The sequence below is a fragment of the Gymnoscopelus microlampas genome (assembly GCF_963454915.1).
Source record: "Gymnoscopelus microlampas genome assembly, chromosome: 21".
NCBI classification, from domain to species: domain Eukaryota; kingdom Metazoa; phylum Chordata; class Actinopteri; order Myctophiformes; family Myctophidae; genus Gymnoscopelus; species Gymnoscopelus microlampas.
Window position 1 is genome coordinate 45,519,852 of NC_139958.1, and position 23,424 is coordinate 45,543,275.

At 43.4% G+C, this 23,424-nt stretch overlaps 1 protein-coding gene across 2 annotated transcripts; it reads right to left on the bottom strand.

Moving 5' to 3' along the window:
- Positions 1 to 200: 200 nt before the first annotated feature.
- On the bottom strand, positions 201 to 18,686 carry LOC311037187 (uncharacterized protein). Of its 2 annotated transcripts, none has more exons than XM_084046304.1 (9): positions 18,624 to 18,686; positions 12,204 to 12,583; positions 11,950 to 12,073; positions 9,310 to 9,659; positions 9,056 to 9,203; positions 8,042 to 8,251; positions 4,705 to 5,069; positions 4,024 to 4,156; positions 201 to 976 (listed from the first exon to the last, which is right to left on the bottom strand). In XM_084046304.1, exons 2-9 carry the CDS (start codon positions 12,528 to 12,530, stop codon positions 423 to 425), a joined length of 2,211 nt encoding a protein of 736 aa, XP_083902430.1. In that variant the 5' UTR covers positions 12,531 to 12,583; positions 18,624 to 18,686; the 3' UTR covers positions 201 to 422. The 2 variants fall into 2 exon arrangements, with proteins under 2 accessions (XP_083902430.1, XP_083902429.1); XM_084046303.1 differs by having other exon boundaries at positions 9,056 to 9,224.
- Between the last annotated feature and the right edge of the window lie 4,738 nt (positions 18,687 to 23,424).

A 23,424-nucleotide genomic window follows, 5' to 3' on the forward strand; every position in this document is an offset into this window, starting at 1 on the left:
ATACAAATGACGATAATAAACAAATAAACATGTAAAAAAAAAGAAGAAAAACTTGCGCATGAGATCAAGACATTAGAGTTTGGTACGGCAACTCGCTCGCTTTAGCTTGCTCGGAGGCAGATGAACACGTTTTGGGTTTGTCGGTCTGCTGCTGTGTTCGGCGCGCCATAGCAAACAGCAGAAGCTGCTACTTGCTGACTAAATTGCCATGTTTTATGAACAACTGAAAATTATATGTCCGTTCTGTCACTCTGCTATAATTTGAGCCACTGGCACTGCCTACTGGCGATTTTTTTTCCTTCAGGTTTTTCCGGGTTTTCGGGCCTAACATAATGGTAATTGTTCGGGCCGGGCCCTGTTCGGACTGGCCCAGTTAGGACCGGGCCTTAATTTTCAGGCCCGTTGAGAACTCTACAAGACACTCATCTTCCTCCCCTTGGCAGGCGCAGGCGTGGGCCACGCCGGCGCGGCTGGCCATGGGAGGGACCGGGAGGTGTAGATTGGCCACTCTGGGCCGCTCTGGTGGTCCTGCTGGGAGGAGAGCGAGATCGCGCTGCTGCTGATGGTGGGGCTGGCGGTGCTGCTGTTCCCGAAGGAGACGGAGACGGAGGCGGAGGGCCCAAATGAGTGAGCCGCTCCAGTGCGGCGGTGCTGCGTGCGAGCACTTCAATGCAGCGCTCAAGTGCTGGAGCCATACGCTCAACTGAGTCGGCGAGTCGCCCCAGCTCCATCCCCAGCATTCGGAACCCCGCCTGTTGGATGTCTAGGAACTGCCAGTCCCCAGGCCTGGAGACGTTGCGACGGGCTCTCCGCCTGGGACGACTCGCCTCCCGTCTCCTCGGCGACCCTCCGCCCGGATCCGTCTCCTCCTCTCGCTCTCCCCCCGTTTCTGGTGGCGGGGATTCGCAAGACGCGGACGAAGACCCGTCTTCCCCGACCTCCTCCTGGCCGGATTCAGCTTCGGTGGAAGAGTCATCTGAGGAAATAACATTGAAATTAACTGCACTGTTAACTGCGTCTTTATTTTACAATAAATTGTCATTTAGTTTGTACAATTGTGGTATGATTCATTCCTTTCCCCTGGGTAATCTTTGTTAGACTATTAGGTTACTATTGGAGCCACTTTTAAGAGCTATTTAATAAAATGTACATATGTTCCAAATATTATTTGGAAATGGAAAATTGTCTTAAATATCAAATTTTATCTAGCAGCCTCCACCTTATAAGTGTTGAACTACATCATTAACTTAGTCATGCTGGTCTGATATGTAGTAAACTTCGTTTGCGTTGACATTAACTGTAGAATTTGAGTTGGATCGCAGTTTTAGTTTGGGGGTAAAATTTGGACAGGAAATACTGTAACTTGTTGAAGCTGAGATTACATAGCCGGACATTTGTGGTGTTGAGGGTGAGCGGCGTTGATTGATTTCGGAACATTCATTTGTGGAGTTTTTGTCCGTGTGATTATTATCTTTGACTATCCTTCTATAAATGTTTTGTTTTGATTGGAACTCTGCTGCCTTCAGTTCTTTTGTTTTTCATTGGAATTGCGTGGCATTACACCAGGCCATCACCAGGTGGGTGTTAATTTGGTAGAATACCTCTACACCTGCACACACATCTCGGGAACATGGCAGTAATAACAATAATAAATATAGCTGCAAGCAGCGATAATATGGGGCCAGGAGAGAGAAAGAGAAATGATAATTCCTTTAACAGGTCAGTTCATGAAAGTCCTTGCGGTCTTGTTTCCAATGAGTGCCTGTGAGCAATTAGGGGTTAAGTCTTGCTCAGGGACAAATTTCATTTCATCGACACATTTGCTGACCTGGCCTGGAATCGTACCTGGGGCAACCAGAGTCTCTGGCTCCCTAGGCGGGCTCACTAACCACTCAGCTATGGCCACCCCTCAGAGAGAGAGAGAGAGAGAGAGAGAGAGAGAGAGAGAGAGAGAGAGAGAGAGAGAGAGAGAGAGAGAGAGAGAGAGAGAGAGAGAGAGAGAGAGAGAGAGAGAGAGAGAGAGAGAGAGAGAGAGAGAGAGAGAGAGAGAGAGAGAGAGAGAGAGACGGAATAGATTGAAGAGACGGAATAGATTGAAGAGACGGAATAGATTGAAGAGACGGAATAGATTGAAGAGACAGAGAGAGAGAGAGAGACAGAATAGATTGAAGAGACAGAGAGAGAGAGAGAGACGGAATAGATTGAAGAGACAGAGAGAGAGAGAGAGACGGAATAGATTGAAGAGACAGAGAGAGAGAGAGAGAGAGACGGAATAGATTGAAGAGACAGAGAGAGAGACAAATGGAATAGATTGAAGAGAAAGACATGGAAACGGAATAGATTGAGTCATGTTTTTTGCATTTCAACTTAAATGAGTCTGCATCAAGTGAGGCTTGAACCGGCAACCTTACGGTCATGAAGCACTCTTAGGTAGCTGCAACACTACCTATAGTGCTATATCTTTGTCCAGGCTGATATTGTCTGTTGAGGATCACAAACTCTTGCCTTCTGTCATGACCCAAGCCCCTGTTTCACTAACACTAAGATCACTCGTTCACAAACCATTTACCAATGAAGAAATTGTACATCTCCTCAGAACCAAAATTAGTGAAAGTAGCCGATCTACAAGCTCACAAACCATTAAAAGTTGTCAGATTGTACATTGGCTATTTTCACAATGAAGTATGTTATACATTGAAAAAACATACTCTCATTGCTATCTGAAAAGTTGTGAGATTGTAGATCAGCTGTATGTAAAAAACACTCAATTAAGTATTGCATGTTATCTTTAACAATTGCAGATGTATTCATTGATAGTCATGTTGTGTGAAATGCAACTCAGATGAAGTCTGCACCAAGTGAGGCTTGAACTGGTGACCTTCAGGTTGTGGGGCACACATTTAAGCGAGAAGCCACCAACAGACAAGAACCTGTGAAAAAGGAGATCACACAGATCATACAGTTTCACGCAAATAGCTGAAAAATCCTGGGTTTAAGTGTTTTTCAAACTGCTCAAGATTGCGGACAATCTAAGGGCGGTGCTTACTGGTCAACGTGATAGATGTGTTCCTCATTAGTCAAGGCACATGTGTAAGCAGGTCTAATGGCTGTCGGCCAAACGAGGCATGACTTTTGCCTGTTTAAAGTTTCAATTTTCAAAAAATTGCTATAGCGCCCCCGTTTGACCAATTGGAGTAAGATTGGTTTCAGTGATATTTGGAATGGCCCTTTACATTTCTGCAAAGTTTCAAAGAATAGTAAGTCTGCATGTATGCGTTAGGGGCAGATGAATAATTGTCATAAAACTGCAATATTCATTGGCTCATTAAAGCTTCATTTTTTCACTTATGGAAGATATTTTGCAAACGTTTTTTGGTATAGGTCCAAAGTTCATGTGTAAAAAGTTTCGTGCAGATTACTCAAAAATCCCAGGAGGAGATAGGTTTTAACTGTTTTTCATATAATTCAAAATGGTGGGAGATCTAAAGGTCAGAGGTCAAAAGTCAGAGTGTGAAAGTTGTTCAGCATGAGGAGACGCATGTGTGCATCGAAGTTTCATGGCTGTAGGTGAAACAGGGCATGAGTTGTACCTGTTCAAAGTTGTCATTTTCAACTGAGTGCTATAGCGCCACCTTTTGACGAAAGATTGTGAGATTTATTTTTTGATCGTTTTTCATGACCATCTACCATATGGCCGAGTTTCATAAAAAGCGACTGCACGGTTCAGCCAGAACTGCCAAAAGTGGCAGAAGAAGAAGAAGAAGAAGAAGAAGAAATGGAATAATGCGAATAACAATATGGGTCCATGCTGGAAGCCTGGCCCCATAATAATAATGTCATGTCATTAATATATGATGATGAATGACAGACAATGTGCATAATAATGTCCGATAATTATGTATAATGAACACAAGTCTGTCGTTTCTGACCATCCATATTGCGTACGGCCTTACCATGCTCTCCCACCCCCCCAAAAAATAGACCCAACCAAAACCAGGTGGGATTGGAAGGAAAGCGAATTACCTGTTACCCCGCCATCCTCAAAAACCCTTTTGCGGAAGAGAGTAGAGGCGGCGACTTCCTCTGGTGATATCAGAACCTCCACCGAAGCCGATCCTCCTCCCGTGGCCATTTGTTGCCGTCTGTTAGCGATGACCTTTGGAGTGAATATTGTATTGACAATTTTAGCACTAGGCCAGGGGTCTTCAACCTTTTCAGGCCAAGGACCCCCTAACTGAGAGAGAGATGAAGCAGGGACCCCCACTATATATTACATAAAATTGTGTTGCAGATTAAAGCTTTTCATAGATGTTGGATTCATATTAATGTGTATTTTCTGGCATTTAACCACTTAAACCATCAATACTTAGTAAACTTTCACTCTGTACTTGGTCTGCTCTTTTTTCCCCCTCTTTGCCGAAAATAGCGGATCTACAAGCTCACAACGCCTCGCCCTGCGAGGCGTTGTGAGCTTGTAGATCTGCTATTTTCGGCTAAAGTTGTCCTTAGAATAGGGATGCTAGGGTTCAAGTGGTTAATGTATCACACAGAGATTTGGCGGACCCCCTGTAACAACTCTGAGGACCCCCTAGGGTCCCTGTTGAAGACCCCTGCACTAGGCTATAACACAAAGAGACAAATTGATTCATCGCCATGAGCTATTGTGGCCAACGTGAATATTCAACATCTCGACAGGCAACAAACCTTCCTTTTTCCGATCCTCCTCAAATCAGCAAACCGCTTCTTGATTTGTCGGACAGACCTGGGGATGCCTGAGGACGCGGTAACGGCCGCAGCTACCTCGGCCCACGCCTGGTTCACCACCGAATTTCGGGGAGGCTGGGTCGATGTCCCAAAGATTTGAATTTGACGTGCCTTGACCTCATGCACGAGCACGTTCTTCTCAGCCTGCGTGTAGCGCACAGCACGCCGTCTTGGCTCCATCTCCTGCTCTGGTCTTTGAAGTGACTCCTCCTGCTGTTCCTCTTTAATCTGTGGAGGTTCTAGTTTCACCTGGACCAGACCAACAGGGGAAACCTCCTCTTTACACACAGGAAGGAATGTGAGATCTACGAGGAGGAGAGAGGAGGTGAAGCAAAATCAGCAGAGAACCCACTCAATGTATTTTCTGATTGTATCAGATTTATCAGATTTATTCTTCTGTCTTTTAACATTGTGTCAAGCAACACTTGTCAAAATGTTTGTGTACAAAGTATAAATTAGTGTTAACTGTTAACATATCGTTGCTGTCATGCAGAAACCTTGCATCTTCACATTTCAACTTTATTTTAGTATACGAATGCCCTACTTTGTCCTGTGTCTCACAAAAGTATCATAAACAGCCTACTGTATCTACAACATCATATGCTAGTAGATCTGATATTTGTGCTATTAAAAAAAAAAAAAAAAACATTTGAAAAAGAAAGTGTGTGTGTGTGTGGGTTAATGTTGAACCAAAGAAAAGTATTAAAAGAGCTTGTAAATAAGAACTAAACTGCCCACAAAAAGTTCGGAAACTTAACTTTGGTTGATTATTTCTCCCCTTTAATAATATCAATTGGTATAGTGTTTTATATAAACCGTCAAAACCGATAATAATTTTTATCGTTGATTAGTCACCTTTACAACAAGGTACAGCTTGTAAGGATCGGGCATTCGTAGAATGAGTAACACACAGTTAAACGTGTGGGTAGCGCCCCCTAGCCTGGTAAACCCTCCCTCCGGAAATCTCATTTCCATTTGATTTCAGGAAGGAGTCTGGCCTGATCGGCCATTCTGCAATATTGGCTGTGGGCTGGAGTTGGGCGGGAGTAATACCGTTGACTGACAACCCCTTCAGCCAATGATCGTTGTTCCCCTCCAGCCAATCAGCAGACCTCCAGACTAATGTGACGCAACAGGACTTTTGAGATGGCCATGCCCAAAATAGGTTGCCTTATTCGGATACATTCGTGTCACTGCCTGCCCCTGCAGGTTCTCTAATTTTCTTTTTTTAAATAGGCTCTGTCATGATTAATTGACCACATATATGAAGTTAAACAACTAAATTCTATCCAAACGATATCTTAAAAGTAAATTCCGTGCCTCAAAAAAGAAGTTTGAGAGCGTTTTAAAACCGAAAGTAAAAAGTGTTACTGGCCACAGAAAACAATGGCGGATCGTTCCATTTTTGTCGGCTGCACTCGGTCCCATTCGGGCTCACTCGTACTCGCCACCTGATTGGCCAACTGTCGCTGTCAATCACAGAACGATGAGCGACGACCAAGCCCCCAGAACCCAGTGCTTGCATTGAAGCGAAATGGACATGCTGGCCATTCGTAGGTACTGCAGCTTAAACGGACGGGGCCACTGCAAATGTACGAGCGAAAACGGTTTCGACCAATGGGCTTGACTCACGAGCTTGCGCACAAGCTTGCGCACGGGGCCGCGCACCTCTGTGACGTAAAACGCGTCACTTCTGTGACGCAGAACGTATCACAGTGGCCCCAAATAGGCTACGCCCATCACACTTTACAACCCGGAAGAAGGGGTGAATTTGCTTCATGCGCTGGGTGAGCAACTCAATGCAAGTGGATGGGAGGCGATATCCGGTGCCCTCTCTATTATTTTTAACTATATGGCGACGACGCTGATAGGCTTGGTTAGTTGGTAATGCGCTAGAAACCCCCACAATGGGCGTTCAGGCCAGACTCACTCCTGGAATCAAATGGAAATGAGATTTCCGGAGGGAGGATTTACCAGGCTAAGTGGCCCCCCCCTCCCCCAATAGGGTGTACCTAAAAATCCTAAAGGGGGCGTCAACATGTGTGACTTGGTAGCGGCGGCCATTTTTGGGGCCGGACGGTACATAAACAGCTTGTAAACAGTGACCTGACCGTGTTCTTTTTTTTACTCACAGTCACAATGGTGAGGACTTGCTCAGTTCATAAGTGGCATAGCAGGTCGGGTCGAGGCAATGCGGTAGATAAAGGAGTACAATTTGTCAGCTTTCCAGCATGGAGACAACATCACAGAGCTCAAATAGATGTAGTATGGCTTGGACGCACAGAATTAACGTTCAACAACCTGCCCAAGTACAGCCGTGTTTGTACACTTAATTTTCTCAAAGGTACATTTTTACCAAATACATGAAACTGCTATTTTGTCTCTGCTAACTAAAAGTAACTAGGTACTGCAACTAGACTAGGGTAGCCTAGGGTGGTCCAGAGTGTTAGTGACTTTTTTTTCTCTGACAGGCGCGCTGCTCTGCTTATTGACCGAACATTCCACTACCGTGCGAGGTAGTGAGCAACACAAAACTGCCTTTGTTTCGGTGAACAGTGAAATTGTTTTGTTTATTTTTTATTAAAGTTGGAGACCTCGCACGGTAGTGGAATGTTCAGTCTATGAGCAGAGCAGCTTCTGTCAGAGCGTTAGAGAGAAAAAAAGTCACGAACACTCTGGACCACCCTAGGCTACAGTAGTCTAGTTGCATTACCTAGTGACTTTTAGTTAGCAGAGACAAAATGGCAGTTTCATGTTTTTGGTAAAAAAAATGACGTAAACAAACACGTCTGTACTTGGATAGGTTGTTGAACGTTAATTCTTTGTGTCGTACAGCTGAGATCCAAGCCATACTGCGTCTCTTGAATACATTGTTAGCCTCACACTGTATTCAATCTTGAAGAGGAGAGGTGCGACATGTGAACAGCTTTCTCATAGACCAGCCACACATGTGCAGTGTGCACTGATCACTATGTAGTCGACAAATAAGTTCATGTTTACAAACACAAACCACCGTCACTCTCTAGTCTTAAGTGCGTCTCTATGTACAGTCTGAACCCTCTCGGGCTGTAACGTCAAAAAAGGGGTTGTGGCGAACATTTGGATGACGAGACGTTGGCACAGCCTATATGCTTCTGTTGGTAATCACTCTCGTTGTGAGCAACCTGCCAGCACACGCCTGCTGGCAGGTGTGTGCCAGTCACAGAGGTGTGATTGACTGGCACCTGAACACAACACGTTGAATCACACGTCACTTTAATTGATTCAAAATGCTAACTTTGGTCAAGCTGAAGCGGTCGATCCATGTTTCGACGTGATCTCCGCCTGGGACGACTCGCCTCTCCTCTCCTCGACGACCCTCCGCCCGGATCCATCTCCTCCTCTCGCTCTCCCCTCGTTTCTGGTGGCAGGGCTTCGCCGGATGCGGACGAAGTCCCGTCTTCCCCGACCTCCTCCTGGCCGGATTCAGCTTCGGTGGACGAGTCATCTGAGGAAATAACATTAGAAATAACTGCACTGTTAACTGCTTTGTTAATTTACAATAAGTTGTCATTTAGTATGTACATTTGTGTTATGATTCATTCCTTTCCCCTGGGTAATCTTTGTTATACTATTAGGCTACATAGGTTACTGTTGGAGCCACTTTTAAGTGCTTTTTACTTGTGAGAGTGTATTATTTGTATTTTTTTCGTTTTCATATGTTTCAAATATGATTCTGAAATAGATATTTTGATTAAATATCTAATTTTATCTAGCAGTCAAGTGTTTGCGTCATTTGCGACATTAACTGTAGATTTTGAGTTGGATTGCAGTTTTATTTTGGTGGTTAAATTTGGACAGGAAGTACTGTAGCTTGTTGAAGCTGACAATACATAGCCAGACATTTTTGGTGTTGATGGTGGGAGGCGTACCGTTCTTTGACCAAATTAGATTTAGGAAAATGAATTTGTGGATAATATTTTTCATGTGATTATTATCTTGGCCAATTCTTCTATATTTTTGCGTTTTGAACTCTGCTGCCTTCAGTTCTTTTGTTTTTCATTGGAATTGCGTGGCATTACACCCGGCCATCACCAGGTGTGTGTTAATTTGGTAGAATACCTCTACACCAGCACACACATCTCGGGAACATAATAATAATGTCATTAATATATAATGACTGACAGACAATGTGCATAATAATGTCCGATAATTATGTATAATGAACACAAGTCTGTTGTTTTTGACCATCCATATTACACACAGTTACACCCAACCAAAACCAGGTGAAATTGGAAGGAAATTGAATTACCAGTTACCCCGCCAACCTCAAACCCCCCAAAGCCGTCAACACTTTCGGGGGAGAGAGTAGAGGCAGCGACGTCCTCTGGTGATATCTGAACCTCCACCGTAGCTGATCCTTCTCCCGTGGCCATCTGTTTCCATCTGTTAGCGATGACCTTTGGAGTGAATATTTTAGGCTATGATACAAAGAGCCAAATTGATTAATCAACCAAGAGCCATTGTGGTCAATGTAAATATTCAACATTTATACAAGCAACAAACCTTCCTTTTTCCCATCCTCCTCATATCGCTAAACCGCTTCTTGATCTGTTGGACAGACCTGGGGATGCCTGAGGACGCGGTAACGGCCGCAGCTACCTCGGCCCACGCCTGGTTCACCACCGAATTTCGGGGAGGCTGGGTCGATGTCCCAAAGATTTGAATTTGACGTGCCTTGACCTCATGCACGAGCACGTTGGTCTCAGCCTGCGTGTAGCGCACAGCACGGCGTCTTGGCTCAGCCTCGCCCGGATCCATCTCCTCCTCTCGCTCTCCCCCCGTTTCTGGTAGCGGGGCTTCGCCCGATGCGGACGAAGTTCCGTCTTCCCCGACCTCCTCCTGGCCGGATTCATCTGTGGAAATAACGATGAATGATGATGACCATGAATGAATGATGAATGAATGAACTTTATTGTCATTGTTACAGTTAAGAACAACGAAATTGTAGCAAACCCCTTAAAAGTGCATTATACAAAACTATATATATTAAAATACAGAATTCTAGACCAATCGATTTTTTTTTAAAAGTGTCCTATATCGCAATAAAGTGTCCCGTGCATATGTTAGTTCTCATTTAGTTCCACAGTGAGAGCCACTGCTGCTCTTGGGTAGAAACTGTTCTTAAGTCTATTTGTTCCTGCCCTCAGCGATCTGTATCGTCTGCCCGAAGGCAGCAGCTTCAAGTGGCAGTGCCCGGGTGGGATGGATCCTTTAGGATACTATGGGCCTTCCTGAGACAACGGGAGCTGTCCAGGTCAGCCAGGGAGGGGAGGGAGCAGCCGATATTTTTTTGGGCAGACCTGATCACTCCCTGGAGTGCCGTCCTCTCTGCAACGGTGCAGCTGCCAAACCACACGCATATACAGTAGGTGAGGATGCTCTCAATTGAGCACCTGTAGAAGGACACCAGCAGTTCCTGTGGAAGATGGTGATTCCTGAGTATTCTCAGGAAGTACAGTCTCTGGTGTGCCTTCTTTACAGTGGCAGTGGTGTTGGTGGTCCAGGTCAGGTCGTCATTCAAATGAACACCTAGGAAGCGAAAGTCCGAGGCTCTCTCTACAGCGTCACCGTTGATTATCATTATAACATTAGAAATAACTGCATTGTTAACTGCGTTGTTAAAGGGATATTTCACTTTCAAAAAAACTTTTGGTCATTTTGTGGTCTAGTCAGGCTTTTGTGAGCCCCCCAGACTGTTTTTAAGTTGCTTGATTCAGTATTTAGATATTTGATATTCATTTTATCAGCCACGCCCCCTTCCTATACAAACCCATTATAACTTCAAACTCCATTTTTAACCCGTTTAAGCATCAAAAACACCCGTCCTTGGTTCTGGTGACTCACCATACCCTCCTAATGCGTGAGAGGGCCGTGTTTTTTTGATAACCTTTTTCATTTATTTTTAATATTTTTTTTTTGAAAATGAAAAAATTAAATACAAAAAATATATATTAAAAATAAATGAAAAAAGTTATCAAAAAAACACGGCCCTCTCACGCATTAGGAGGGTATGGTGAGTCACCAGAACCAAGGACGGGTGTTTTTGATGGTTAAACGGGTTAAAAATGGAGTTTGAAGTTATAATGGGTTTGTATAGGAAGGGGGTGTGGCTGATAAAATGAATATCAAATATCTAAATACTGAATCAAGCAACTTAAAAACAGTCTGGGGGGCTCACAAAAGCCTGACTAGACCACAAAATGAACAAAAGTTTTTTTGAAAGTGAAATATCCCTTAAATTTACAATGAATTGTCATTTCGTTTTTATCCAGCAGCCTCCACCTTATAAGTGTTGAACTACATAATTTACTTATAGAATTTAGTCACGCTAACATTAACTGTAGAATTTGATTTTTATTTTGGGGGTTAATTTTGGACAGGAAATACTGTAGCTTGTTGAAGCCGAAATTACAGAGTCGTTTTTGGTGTTGAGGATGGGAGGCATACAGTTTTGACCAAATTTGATTTCGGGACATTCATTTGTGGAGTTATTTTGTTCTTTTTCCGTGTGATTATTATCTTGGACAATTGTTCTATATTGTTTTGTTTTGATTAGAACTCTGCTGCCTTCAGTTTTTTTTTTCATTGGAATTGCGTGGCATTACACCAGGCCATCACCAGGTGGGTGTTAATTTGGTAAAATACCTCTACCTCTTTTTTTTCACTGTGAACACTGTCACTTTCTTTTGCATTGCACTGATTGAAATGGACACTTTTTCTGATTAGCCTTGCACTGACTAATGGTCACCTTATTTGATTTAGGATGGGACCTTGTGTTGTTGCTTCCTGCATAGGGCAGGACGTGATGCGGTGAGACACTGTAACCTTGTGTTTGTTTTTCTGCATAGTGCAGGACAGTTGTATAGGTTATTTCTATTGAATACTCTTGTTCTCTTTTGACAGTCCTTCTTGTTTTCTTTTTCTTGCCTTGTATTGCTGTATACAACAGTACTTACTTTCCTTACTCTTAACCTCTTTACCTGTAACACTTAACTGCTGTGCTACCTCTGGGCGACTGATTTTCCCCCACAGGATCAATAAAGTTATCTATCTATCTATCTTGTTTCTGACCATCCATATTACGCCCTCCCACCCGCCCCAAAAATAATCTGACCAAAACCAGGTGGTGTTGGAAGGAATTACCAGTTAAGCCGTCAATACTTTCGGGGAAGAGAGTAGAGGCGGCGACGTCCTCTGGTGATATCAGAACCTCCACCGAAGCTGATCCTTCTCCCGCAGGCATCTGTTGGCCTCTATTAGCGGCGACCTTTGGAGTGAATAGTTTATTGACAATTTCAAAGTACAGCAGTAGGCTACGATACAAAGAGCCGAATTGATTAATGACCAAGAGCCATTGTGGTCAGTGGAAATATCCAACATCTATACAGGCAACAAACCTTATTTTTTCTGATCCTCCTCAAATCAGCAAACCGCTTCTTGACTTGTTGGACAGACCTGGGAATGCCTGAGGACGCGGAAACGGTGGCCGCTACCTCGGCCCACGCCTGGTTCACCACCGAATTTCGGGGAGGCTGTCCCAATGTCCCAAAGATTTGAATTTGACGTGCCTCGACCTCTTGCACGAGCACGTTGGACTCATCCTGTGTGTAGCGCACAGCACGGCGTCTTGGCTCGGCCTCCTCAGGTCTTTGAAGTGACTCCTCCTGCTGTTCCTCTTGAATCTGTGGAGGTCCGAGTTTCACCTGGACCAGACTGGGACTCATCTCCAGCTGTTCAGGGGAAACCTCCTCTTTACACACAGGAAGGGTTGGGAGATCTACGAGGAGGAGAGAGGAGGTGACATCAGCAGAGAACGACTCGTAGTCTAGGTCAGATTTCCAAAAATGTTAACCTTGAAGGCAAATCGTGTTAATTCAGGGCATACATGTTTTTAGGGGTATTATGGGGTGCTGAATCCAAATTGGTTGTATGCCCAGATCAAAAATAGCTGCTTACTTTACCATTTAAAGATGGCGGCCACCACTATGCTGAAATATGTTAAAAACAGAAGATTGAATTTAGCGTACTTAGGTTTTCATATATGGGGAATGCAATGCCATTTTCAGATTTGAGATCAAATCTGAGGACTACCTAAAAATCATATGTCGTGAAAATTATGATTTACTAGACCATACCCGGTGAAGGGCGCAGGCGAAAGTAGTTACAAACGTGGGGTTATTGCCCCTCCCCACGGGCAACACTCCCCCCCGCCGCGGAACCCCCGGGTCCCGTCGCAAACACACACACTCGCTTTTTGTTTTCATAGACCTTGCTGCTTGTTTCTCGTGCGAAACCTGGCAACGTTATATCCCATTGTTTGACACATAAACGCTAATAATACGCTGAGATTTCATGAAATTGATTAACGGGCTTCGCAGTTAAGTTCAGATGGTAATGGTCAATGGCTGTGTGCAAATTCAGAGCAATTGCTCCAGTCACTGAGGAGAACCGGGCAGCTTTCCATGACACCACACACTAGAGACAGAGGTTTGTCAAATTATAGGAGGATTGGTGAATATTTGTTTTCAACCAACTTCATCCCATGACAAATTATTATCTACATACATACTGTACATATGGATATGAAAAGCTCCAGACTTGGGGATGGGCTCCTTAGTGGGGATAACTTGGAGAGACATAGCCAATTATGGGTGTGGAGGTCACGCAGAGCAGTCAGAATGTGTCCGTCTACTGGGTGTCTAGGCAGGGGTGGTGGATGAGTGTAACAGGGCTATGGAGCCCCTCTGGCGGGTAGAGGGGGGTATGGATGGGGGTGGGGGGTGGTTATGGAGGTCAGTGCAGAGCTATCAGAACCTAAATGTCTACTGGGTGTCTACGCAGAGGTGGAGAAGCATGGCCCCTAAGGTGGGTAGAGGAGAGTAGGGGTAGTGGGTGTGGGTGAGGAGGTAAGAGGGGGTCTAATCTAAAGGTTTGCCTTCCCCTCAGGTGGGAAGAGGGGAGTATGGGGGATGTGGGTCACTGGATAGCTCCTTGGGCACTTGGAGCATGGATGAGTTATGGGGACCTAGAACGCCCTGGGCTTCTTCCCTCTACCATGTCTGGCATGAGACCCTCCAACAGCTGGCATACTGTAGTAATGTCCCATTAAGGCTACAGAGTGGAGCACTTGTGAGCCCAGGAGGAGTGCTCATAGTTAAACTTTGATTTCAACTCTTGTTTTTTACTGTTTTATTGCTTTTAATTTGAGTTTTCTTCCTAATAAAGTTGTTCTCTTTTTTCTCCTCTCCCCCTGGTCCCCCACACACACATGTAAAAACTCCAGAACAAAAACACACAAGCATTAGGTGTATGCAGATGTAACGCCCGGAATTCGAGCTTGGGTCTACAACATGTTAACCAAAAGCCTAAAGGGGAATTCCCCCTTGGACGGGGAAGATTTAGGCTTTTGGTCATGATACAGAGGCTTCTGAGCCAATACTGCCACACGAGAAGCAATGCTTGTCTGTCGGATAGCTGCAGGGACATGGCCGCTAATGGGCCTGGAGGTTGGTTACACTATGATAATAGTGAATGGAGCCCAGACATCATGGGCTGTTCACCTTTCCCCTCTAGCTGTTAAAAAGCTCTAAGCAAAGGTAAACCATATCACTTCCACAGTCCTTCACCAACCCTGCCTAGACACCACTTCCATGCTAAGGAGACCATCTTCCCCATACACCTGATGGCCAAGCTCAGTCCCCCAATCTGGTGCTCATCAAATCTGTACAGGGGAGAGAGGGACAACCCAGGACTCCCCGTACTTCCAGCCCCCCCCCTCACTGACCTCCACACCAGCACCCACCCCTCACCTCCAGAGACGGTAACAGGATAGGTGGGCACCTCGATGTAAAGTTGACTATTTAAAAAATGTAATATTTGAAAAATGTTCTTGAGTAAAGTAAAGTGTACATTAGAACATGCTTAAACATTCGACAATTAAGGTCTAATATTTCTACAATTGCTACAAAACCATACATCCAGTCATTTTGGATTGCATGCATTGATGCATTGCGAGCTTGTAGATCTGCTATTTTCATGATTTCTTTAAAGTTTTTCAATGCATATTTTTTTTAAGGAAATTATTTTCAATGTTTGACTTCTTTAAATTCTTTAAGACGTTTTATCTTGTGAAATAATAGCAAATGTTTACAGGCTGGACATTTCATAAGCCCCACCCCCTCTGTGTTCCTACTGGCTAGGCTTTAAACAGCCATAAATCCTGTTCCCAGCATGCTAAAGGCCCCAAACTTGGTAGGTGCTACTGTATAACACAGCCAATAGGGCGGACTGTAATTGCTTAAGCCCCGCCCCTAGCTCTGTGTTGCTATCATAGACTGTATAAAATGAATGACAGCGTTACGCCCCTAGACTCTACGGACCGTAAATGAAGCCGATTGTTCAGCTGTGTGCAATCCGCCATCTTTCAATATTGTGTCATATCGCGTCATATCCTGCAGAATGAAACCAGACCATTGTTGGTTGGGTAACTTGTCAATCAAAAGCGGGGGCGGGGAATGAATGCTATTGGTTGTGTATCTTGTCAATCAAATCATCCCGCCCCTCCCAGAGCATAACCTACTTTATCGTCAATTTTAAAATAAATGGGACCATAGTTTACCAAAACGCTTATCATGATGATTGAAAGGAGACTTTAAACTAGCGTATAGTTTTTATGACAATTTTTATTAAGGTAAGAAAATCTAGTCTACAGTTTGTCAAAAACCCATCCGCGTGCATTAAAATAAACTATTTCTGACACCCGCAGGGGTAAAACAGCGAAACTACAGGCCATTCATATGAACTATCTCTTCCGTATTGGCGTCAATGTAAAAATCTCAGGCTGGCCCCTTTTGCTATTGGCTTGGCTTTAAACCCATAACTCCAGTTCCCAGCATGCTAAACGCCCTAAACTTGGTAGGTGCTCTTAGACGGCCAATAGGGACAGGCTGTAATTGCTCAAACCCCGCCCCCCTCTGTGTTTCTATGGGCTGGCCTTTACACATCCATAACTCCAGTTCCCAGCATGCTAACGGCCCCAAACTTGGTAGGTGCTATTACACGGCCAATAGGGACAGGCTGTAATTGCTCAAACCCCGCCCCCCTCTGTGTTTCTATGGGCTGGCCTTTACACATCCATAAGTCCAGTTCCCAGAATGCTAAAGGCCCCAAACTTGGTAGGTGCTATTACACGGCCAATAGGGGCGGGCTGTAATTGCTTAAGCCCCGCCCCCTCTGTGTTCCTGTTGGCTGGGCTTTAAACAGCCATAACTACAGTTCTCAGGTGCTCTTACACGGATATACTGCCTAGACTATCACTGTATTTTCTGATTGTACCAGATTTATTCTTCCACGTAACGTCAAACTGTGCACAGCACACACTCCCTGGATACCACTGCAGATCAGCCTGTTATAGCACCACCTCCCTCATGTCAGCCGGGGCGGCTGTCATGGGGGAGGCGGTATAGTGACCAGGATTACTGCATGTTTTTGTGAGGGTATTAACTACCCTGAGAAACAGGGGGAGAACATGCAAACTCCACACAGAAAGGCCCTTTCGCCAACCCCACCTAGGGTATGGGTGCTGATGACGCGGAGGAGAAGACACGCCCACGAGTCCCCGGCGGGAATCGAACCCAGGACCTTCTAGCTGTGAGGCGACAGCGCTACCGACTGCGCCACCGTGCCCCCATCAATTACCCTACTTTTAATCACTTATTAAGGCGTCCTTATTTTGGTCATGTGTCATTAGAATACAAGAACGCTCACCCCAAAACACGCTCGCCCCGGGTCAAATCAAGCGACCTCAGAGCGGTGGCCACCAGGTATTCCTAAACATAACCACAGTAAACTATTGTAAGCGACGTGGGTGTGGGTGCAGAATACACTCAGTTCAACACGGTATAGGTTCTTCTCAATAACTCTTCCTATACTCTCTCAGCCAAACAGTACAGTCCAACAGACATAAAACAATGAATGAATGAATCCCCCGTTCTCTCTCTCTCTCTCTCTCTCTCACAGCGCCCCTAGCGCTAGCGGAAACTCTCATACTGAACAGTGGTTATTTCTTATAACATAACAATACCCCATGGCTGAATTTCACTCTTATACTATGCCTAAACCTAACCTTATTTCCAGTGGTGGAAAGTAAATAAGTACATTTACCTAAGTACTGTACTTAAGTACAATTTTGAGGTATTTGTACTTTACTTGAGTATTTCCAATTTCCAATACTTTTACTTTTACTCCACTACAATTATTTGAAAACTTTAGTTACTTTTCAGATATAAACTATGATATAATGAAACATACATTAACCATTTTAGCCCTATTTTATACATAGGCTATTTGAAGACAGCCGATCTACAAGCTCACAATGTGAGCTTGTAGATCGGCTATTTTCAAATATTTAGTACTTTTACTTTTGGTACTTTAAGTACATTTTGATGCTTGATTTTGATACATTACTCAAGCAGATTTTGAATTCTGGACTTTTACTTGTAACAGAGTATTTTATATTGCAGTATTGGTACTTTTACTTAAGTAGAGAATTTGAGTACTTTTTCCACCACTGCCCATGGCTGAATTACACTCTTATACATACTATGCCTAAACCTAACCTTATCCTCAGTAAAAAAAAAAAAAAAAAAAACGAATACAAGAATACAAGAACCGCTGGGGGCAAGTGTGTTTTGGGGCGAGCGTTCCGGTTACCATGCCGTCTTGTTCAATGAGTGGACGGGTAGTAGCATCAACAACTAGGTGCTATGAATGCTATCTTAGCATTCATAGCATCTCTAAGTTGTTTGCGGCTAACGTGACACTTCTAAACCGCTCAATCATGCACGTGCACACATAGACATCAAAGGGGGCTTGAGCCCCTGCCCTTTTGTCTGTCGGTAAAAAGTGCCCTTGTCTCCTCTGACTGTAAACTGTAGAAACCCCTGCGCCCGTTGGCCTCGCACCTGCAGTAAAGCTTACTTAATTGAGCCCCGTGCCATGCAGTGCTCGCGCAGAATTATAGTTGATTTACAAGCTCACAACGCGTCGCAACGCCAGGCATTGTGAGCTTGTAGATCGGCTATTTTTTGGGTGCGCGATGCCGCCCGGCAAACGAAGTCTATTATACACAATCGAAACCTAAATGAGTGCACAACTGAACGCAGTGAATGCACGCAGAACACGGACCAATTGTTTGAGACAGATTAGGTATGTATGGACAAAAAAAATATATATATATAGCTGTTAAATTGAAATTACTTGTCAAGCAGGAGCCTATATATCTCTCTCTACCTCTCTCTCTCTCGCTCGCTCTCTCTCTCTCTGTGTCAGCACAGCAGCAGTGGTGGGAAAAGTACTCAATTTCTTTACTTAAGTAAAAGTACTCATTATACAGAAGAATAAGTGGCGTCGTTAGGCGGGGGCTTCGGTGGCTATAGCCACCAATGTTTTATCCAAAGCCACCAAAAAACATTATTAAAAAAAGTTTTTTTTTATTTTTTTTATTATATATCTATAACCCTAACCTAACCCTACCCCTAACCCTAAAACCGAAATAAAGTAACAAAAAACGGGTAGAAAAGTACCCGAATCCGACGAATATCCGCAAAATTTTGCGCGCGCGAAGCGCGCGCAGGGGGACACATGCACGCGCGCTGCGCGCGCGTGCATTTGTCCGTGCATGTGCCCTTTTGAAATTCCAGCCCCTGCCTCTCCAAATCTCTCTGCACGTCTCTGCGCTCAATATTCGGTCAGAATGTTCATCAAGACAACATAACATTCAATTCAACCATTCAAGAGCATAAATAGTCATGTTGTACCTGAAAAGTGGAGATTTCATTCAAGATTCTGGAACACTGTCGCTTATAAGAGCTTATCTCCCCTTTACTGCCTACCTCTGCAGACCTGACCAATCGATTATCGAAAAGACTAAACAAGCCGATCACAGATTCAATGATCTCTTTCTGTTTAAAGAAAAAAACTTTGTTAATCCTTTAAAACAGGGGTCTTCAACGTTTTCAGGCGAAGGACCCCCTAGCCGAGAGATAGATGAATCAGGGACCCCCTCTATATTGTATAAAATTGTGTTTCAGATTAACTTTTGCTGCTCTTTTTTCCCTCTACACCTATAACTCTTTGCCAAAAATAGCCGATCTACAAGCTCTCAACGTCTCGCAGCGAGGCGTTGTGAGCTTGTAGATCGGCTATTTTTGGCTGAAGTTCTCCTCAGAAAAGGGATGCTAGGGTTCAAGTTGTTAATGTAAAAAAAAAATCATATCATACAAAGATTTGGCGGACCCCCTGTAGTAACTCTGAGGACCCCCTAGGGGTCCCGGACCCCCTGTTGAAGACCCCTGCTTTAAAACGCTTTAACCTCTTTGCAAAAGCAAAGTTTGTTGTTTACCCAGGGTGTCGGACTAAGTACGAAACTTGTTTCCAGCCGGACCCTGCATGGAAGCCTTGCTCAAGGGCTATTCAGCGGTGATTCATGATTGATGTGATGAATTGGGGAATCGAACTAGGGACCTTCCGTTATCAAGGCCGCCCCTCTAACCACTAGGCCACCGCTGCTTCTGTAGGCTACATTGTGTATTATCACAAAATGGTTTCACATTTTATAGGTCTTTTATGCATTTAATTTACTACAACTTACTTATTTTGATTGAATACTTTTAAGTACAGTTTGCAAATAGCACAGTGGTATGTTGGCTAACTAGAAACACTCCATTTTGGTTCCCAAATGGCCCCTTATGGTGGGTCATGGGTGTGTAACAAATAGAACCAAATTGACCCTTACAGGTCCATTTGGTTCCATGTGTACACTCTCAGAGTTATGGGGGTCCTTGAAAATAAGACAACCACTATGCCACACTAAATGGAACAGAGCCTTCATTAGTATCATTCGTAACACCTGTGAAGGAAGTAAGGAAGGGGCCCAATTCATTCCCAATATGGCTGCTGTGCATAGAGCCTATTATTGGTCTATTGGTTATCTTGGTAATAACCTTGCTGGTTTTCCACTGTAGGCCTACCTGTAGAAAGCCTGCTTTCTATTTACTGTTGTGTTCAGAGCTCATAATCTGCTCTACATACTGTGTGTGTTGTTTCTCCTGTGTGATAGTGCCCCCTAGTGGGCTGTATTCATTCCTGCACGGACACTCATCCATACCTCAATGCTTGAGTGGGGAAAAAAAGAAAGAAAGAAACACTACTCACATTTGTTACTTAAGTAAAAGTATCAATACTGCCATGGAGAAATACTCTGTTACAAGTAAAAGTCCAGAATTAAATATTTACTTGAGTAGAAGTACAAAAGGTATTGCTATCAAAATGGACTTAAAGTACCAAAAGTAGAAAGTACTCATTATGCAGAATGTCCCATTTCACAAGTTTTCAAATGTATGAAAATCTTTTGAAAATAGCATATCTACAAGCTCACAATGCGTCGCATCAGCTTGTATTGGCTCTTTTCAAATGGCCGAAATGTATATAGGGCTGAAGTGGTTATTGTGTTTTGTATGAATAATCAAAATCTACAAAGTAACTAGTAACTAAAGTTTTCAAATAACAGTGGAGTAAAAGTACAATATTTGCCTCTGAGATGTAGTGGAGTAGAAGTAAAATACGGGCTAATACGAGTCAATTTAGGGGTCCTTGACCTTGACATGAAACGAATACCGCCCAACTCACTCCAAATCCAACTCACTCCATGAAGACTTAAGAAATATTTGCCCAACTCACTCCAGGGCTCGCCCAACTCACTCCAGGGCTGGGACAACTCCCTCCAGGACCAAAGACCAACTCCCTCCAGGACCATAGCCAACTCACTCCAGGACCAAACCCAACTCACTCCATGCAATGTCACCAGTGTAATATTGGTTCAATGTGTCAGTGGTGTAAAGTAACTAAGTACATTAACTTAAGTACTGTACTTATGTACAATGTTGGGTATTTGTGCGTTATTTGAGTATTCCCAACTTCCAATGGTTTTACCTCTACTCCACTACATATTGGATCCACATATTGTTTTTTTACTCCACTAAATGTATTTGTTTTACTAGTTACTTTGCAGCTATAAATTATAATATTATAGTGTGTGTGTGTGTGTGTGTGTGTGTGTGTGTGTGTGTGTGTGTGTGTGTGTGTGTGTGTGTGTGTGTGTGTGTGTGTGTGTGTGTGTGTGTGTGTGTGTGTGTGTGTTGAATCGGTGGAGACTCTTACATTCTAACCCTAACCCTAACCCTAAACCCTAACCCTAACCTGGGTGGAGGGTGATTATGCGGGTGAACTCAGTGGAGGAGGGCCAAAACCTTAACGAGGAATATAACAACACCTCTTGATTTGACCAACAATAGAATAAGACATCTAACAAACACTGGACTCCAAGTGCCAAAGTGGCCAGCGAGCGATTGTCATGCAAGCATGTAGGAGCTCGCCAATCAGAGGCAGTACCGTAGGACCATAGATGCGTAGGACGCGCAGCTTGTCAGTCACAACGCGGGGAGGCGGGACATGGGAAGTGGAGCATTGTTTGAGAGAGGAAATTTAGCTTTACTAAATGATTAAAAAGGTTAAACGGCAGCGCCGATCCGAGCGCATTAATGCAGACTAACCGCGGTTTAGTATTGCTCTTTTTGGTACCTTTGAGAAATCTCTGCAACTTCCCAGCGACGAGCTATTAGCCCGAGACGAGACAGTGGTACCCGCGAATATGAGAGAGAGTGCTTTGAGCGTCAAGGGACCCTGGTTACCGTCTTCCCAAATACAAAACAAGGTAAACAGGGTCCCGAAAGGGGCTAGTAGGACACCTACCAGTTGTGGAAACACGGCTGTTTGTCAAAGTGAATTAGCCTACTAGGCCTACTGCACCAAAATATAACTTGACAAAATGAAATGATAGTTAACTGAATATGACCCGTTAGGCTACCTTTCATCGTTATGCATGATATTCATGTTTCTTTGTGCTGCCTTCATGTGTTCAAAAATGGTTTTGTTTGAGGCAGAATTACAGCTGAAATCAATGGTTTTTCAACGCGATATGTCAGTCCCCTCACTGATAACAATACTGATTTTATTATAATTGTAATGGCACTTTCCAGCTTCCTATTGTTCCAATAATTGCACATTACTTCAACAGGTGGTGTATGGAGTGATCCTACGCAGTAGAAAAGTAAAAAACATAAGTCCAGTCCAAAAATCCAGTTGTAGGTGCATTTATTGTAGTTGCAGTTTGTTATGAACATACCATTGATATATTGCAGTGCCAGTGTCATTTCTATTGCAGCGAATCTCTGTGTTTGGTTCTGTCTGTCTGCTTCTCCTTTCTGCTGGTAAAACGGTGTGGCGCCTCACCAACCTGTGTCCTCTGTCCGGCTATGATCTACCTAATCAGTGCACTGTGCACCTGTGACCCCTTAAATCAGTGGTTCTCAAACTTTGGACCCCCAAATTGACACTTATTAGCCCGCGGACCCCCATTTCAAAAGACATGCCAGGGACCATAAGAGAAGATTCAAATAGCCTATATATAAAATAGGGCTGAAGTGGTATGTTTTATAATGTAACCATTTAAATCTGCAAAGTAACTAGTAACTAAAGATTTCAAATAATTGTAGTGGTTGTAGTAAAAGTACAATATTTGGCTCTGAGATGTAGTGGAGTAGAAGTAAAATTATTGCAAATTGGAAATACTCTAGTAAAGTAAAAAGTAACTCCAAATTGTACTTAATACTTGAGTATGCACTTAGTTACTTTACACCACTGTATAACAATCATAATAATCGTATTATTATTATTATTATTATTATTATTATTATTATTATTATTATTATTATTATTGTTATTACTATATAAACATTATGTTTCAGTATTGTTCTGGATGGATGTGAAGTGACACTGTCCCCACTCCCACATATAAATGGGACAGGAGCTGGTGCACTAGCAACTCAACACCACAAGAGGGCAGCGGTCTACAAACCATCAGAATGTCTGCTTATGTATTATATCATATGTTAGATATCTTGTTCATATGCTATATATCCTGGGCTGGTTTTTAAATGAGTGCAACAGTGATGAGTTTCTAGATATGTGAGGATATAGAATCTATGTTATAGATCATATTAATACAATACAAATAATAAATGGCAGATTGATACAGATTATATGGATAGATAGTGATGGTCTAGAGATAATTATGTCAACAAGTAACCAACAGTATTCAGTGTAATAGTGAAAGCCACACTGTAGAAACATGAAATACATAAACCTGTGACTCTCAACCTTTTTAATAGGACCCCCGGTTTAATATGCATTAGACCACAATGTGATACCATATATAGCTCTAAGCGTATAAGTTCAATAAGAAAGATAACTCTATTTCACACTTTCATCTTTATTGCTGGAGATGCTTCACAAACATCCTTTCATCCACAGCTTGAAGTGTGAGCACTTCCAGCCAGTATGCTGTCAGTCAATCAGGCGAATTGGCTTTGCTTTTAGATATCACTGCACATTCTCTTTTCAGCAGTGGTGAAAAGTAACTAAGTACATTTACTCAAGTATTGTACTTAAGTACAATGTCGAGGTATTTGTACTCTACTTGAGTACTTCCCATTTTCAATA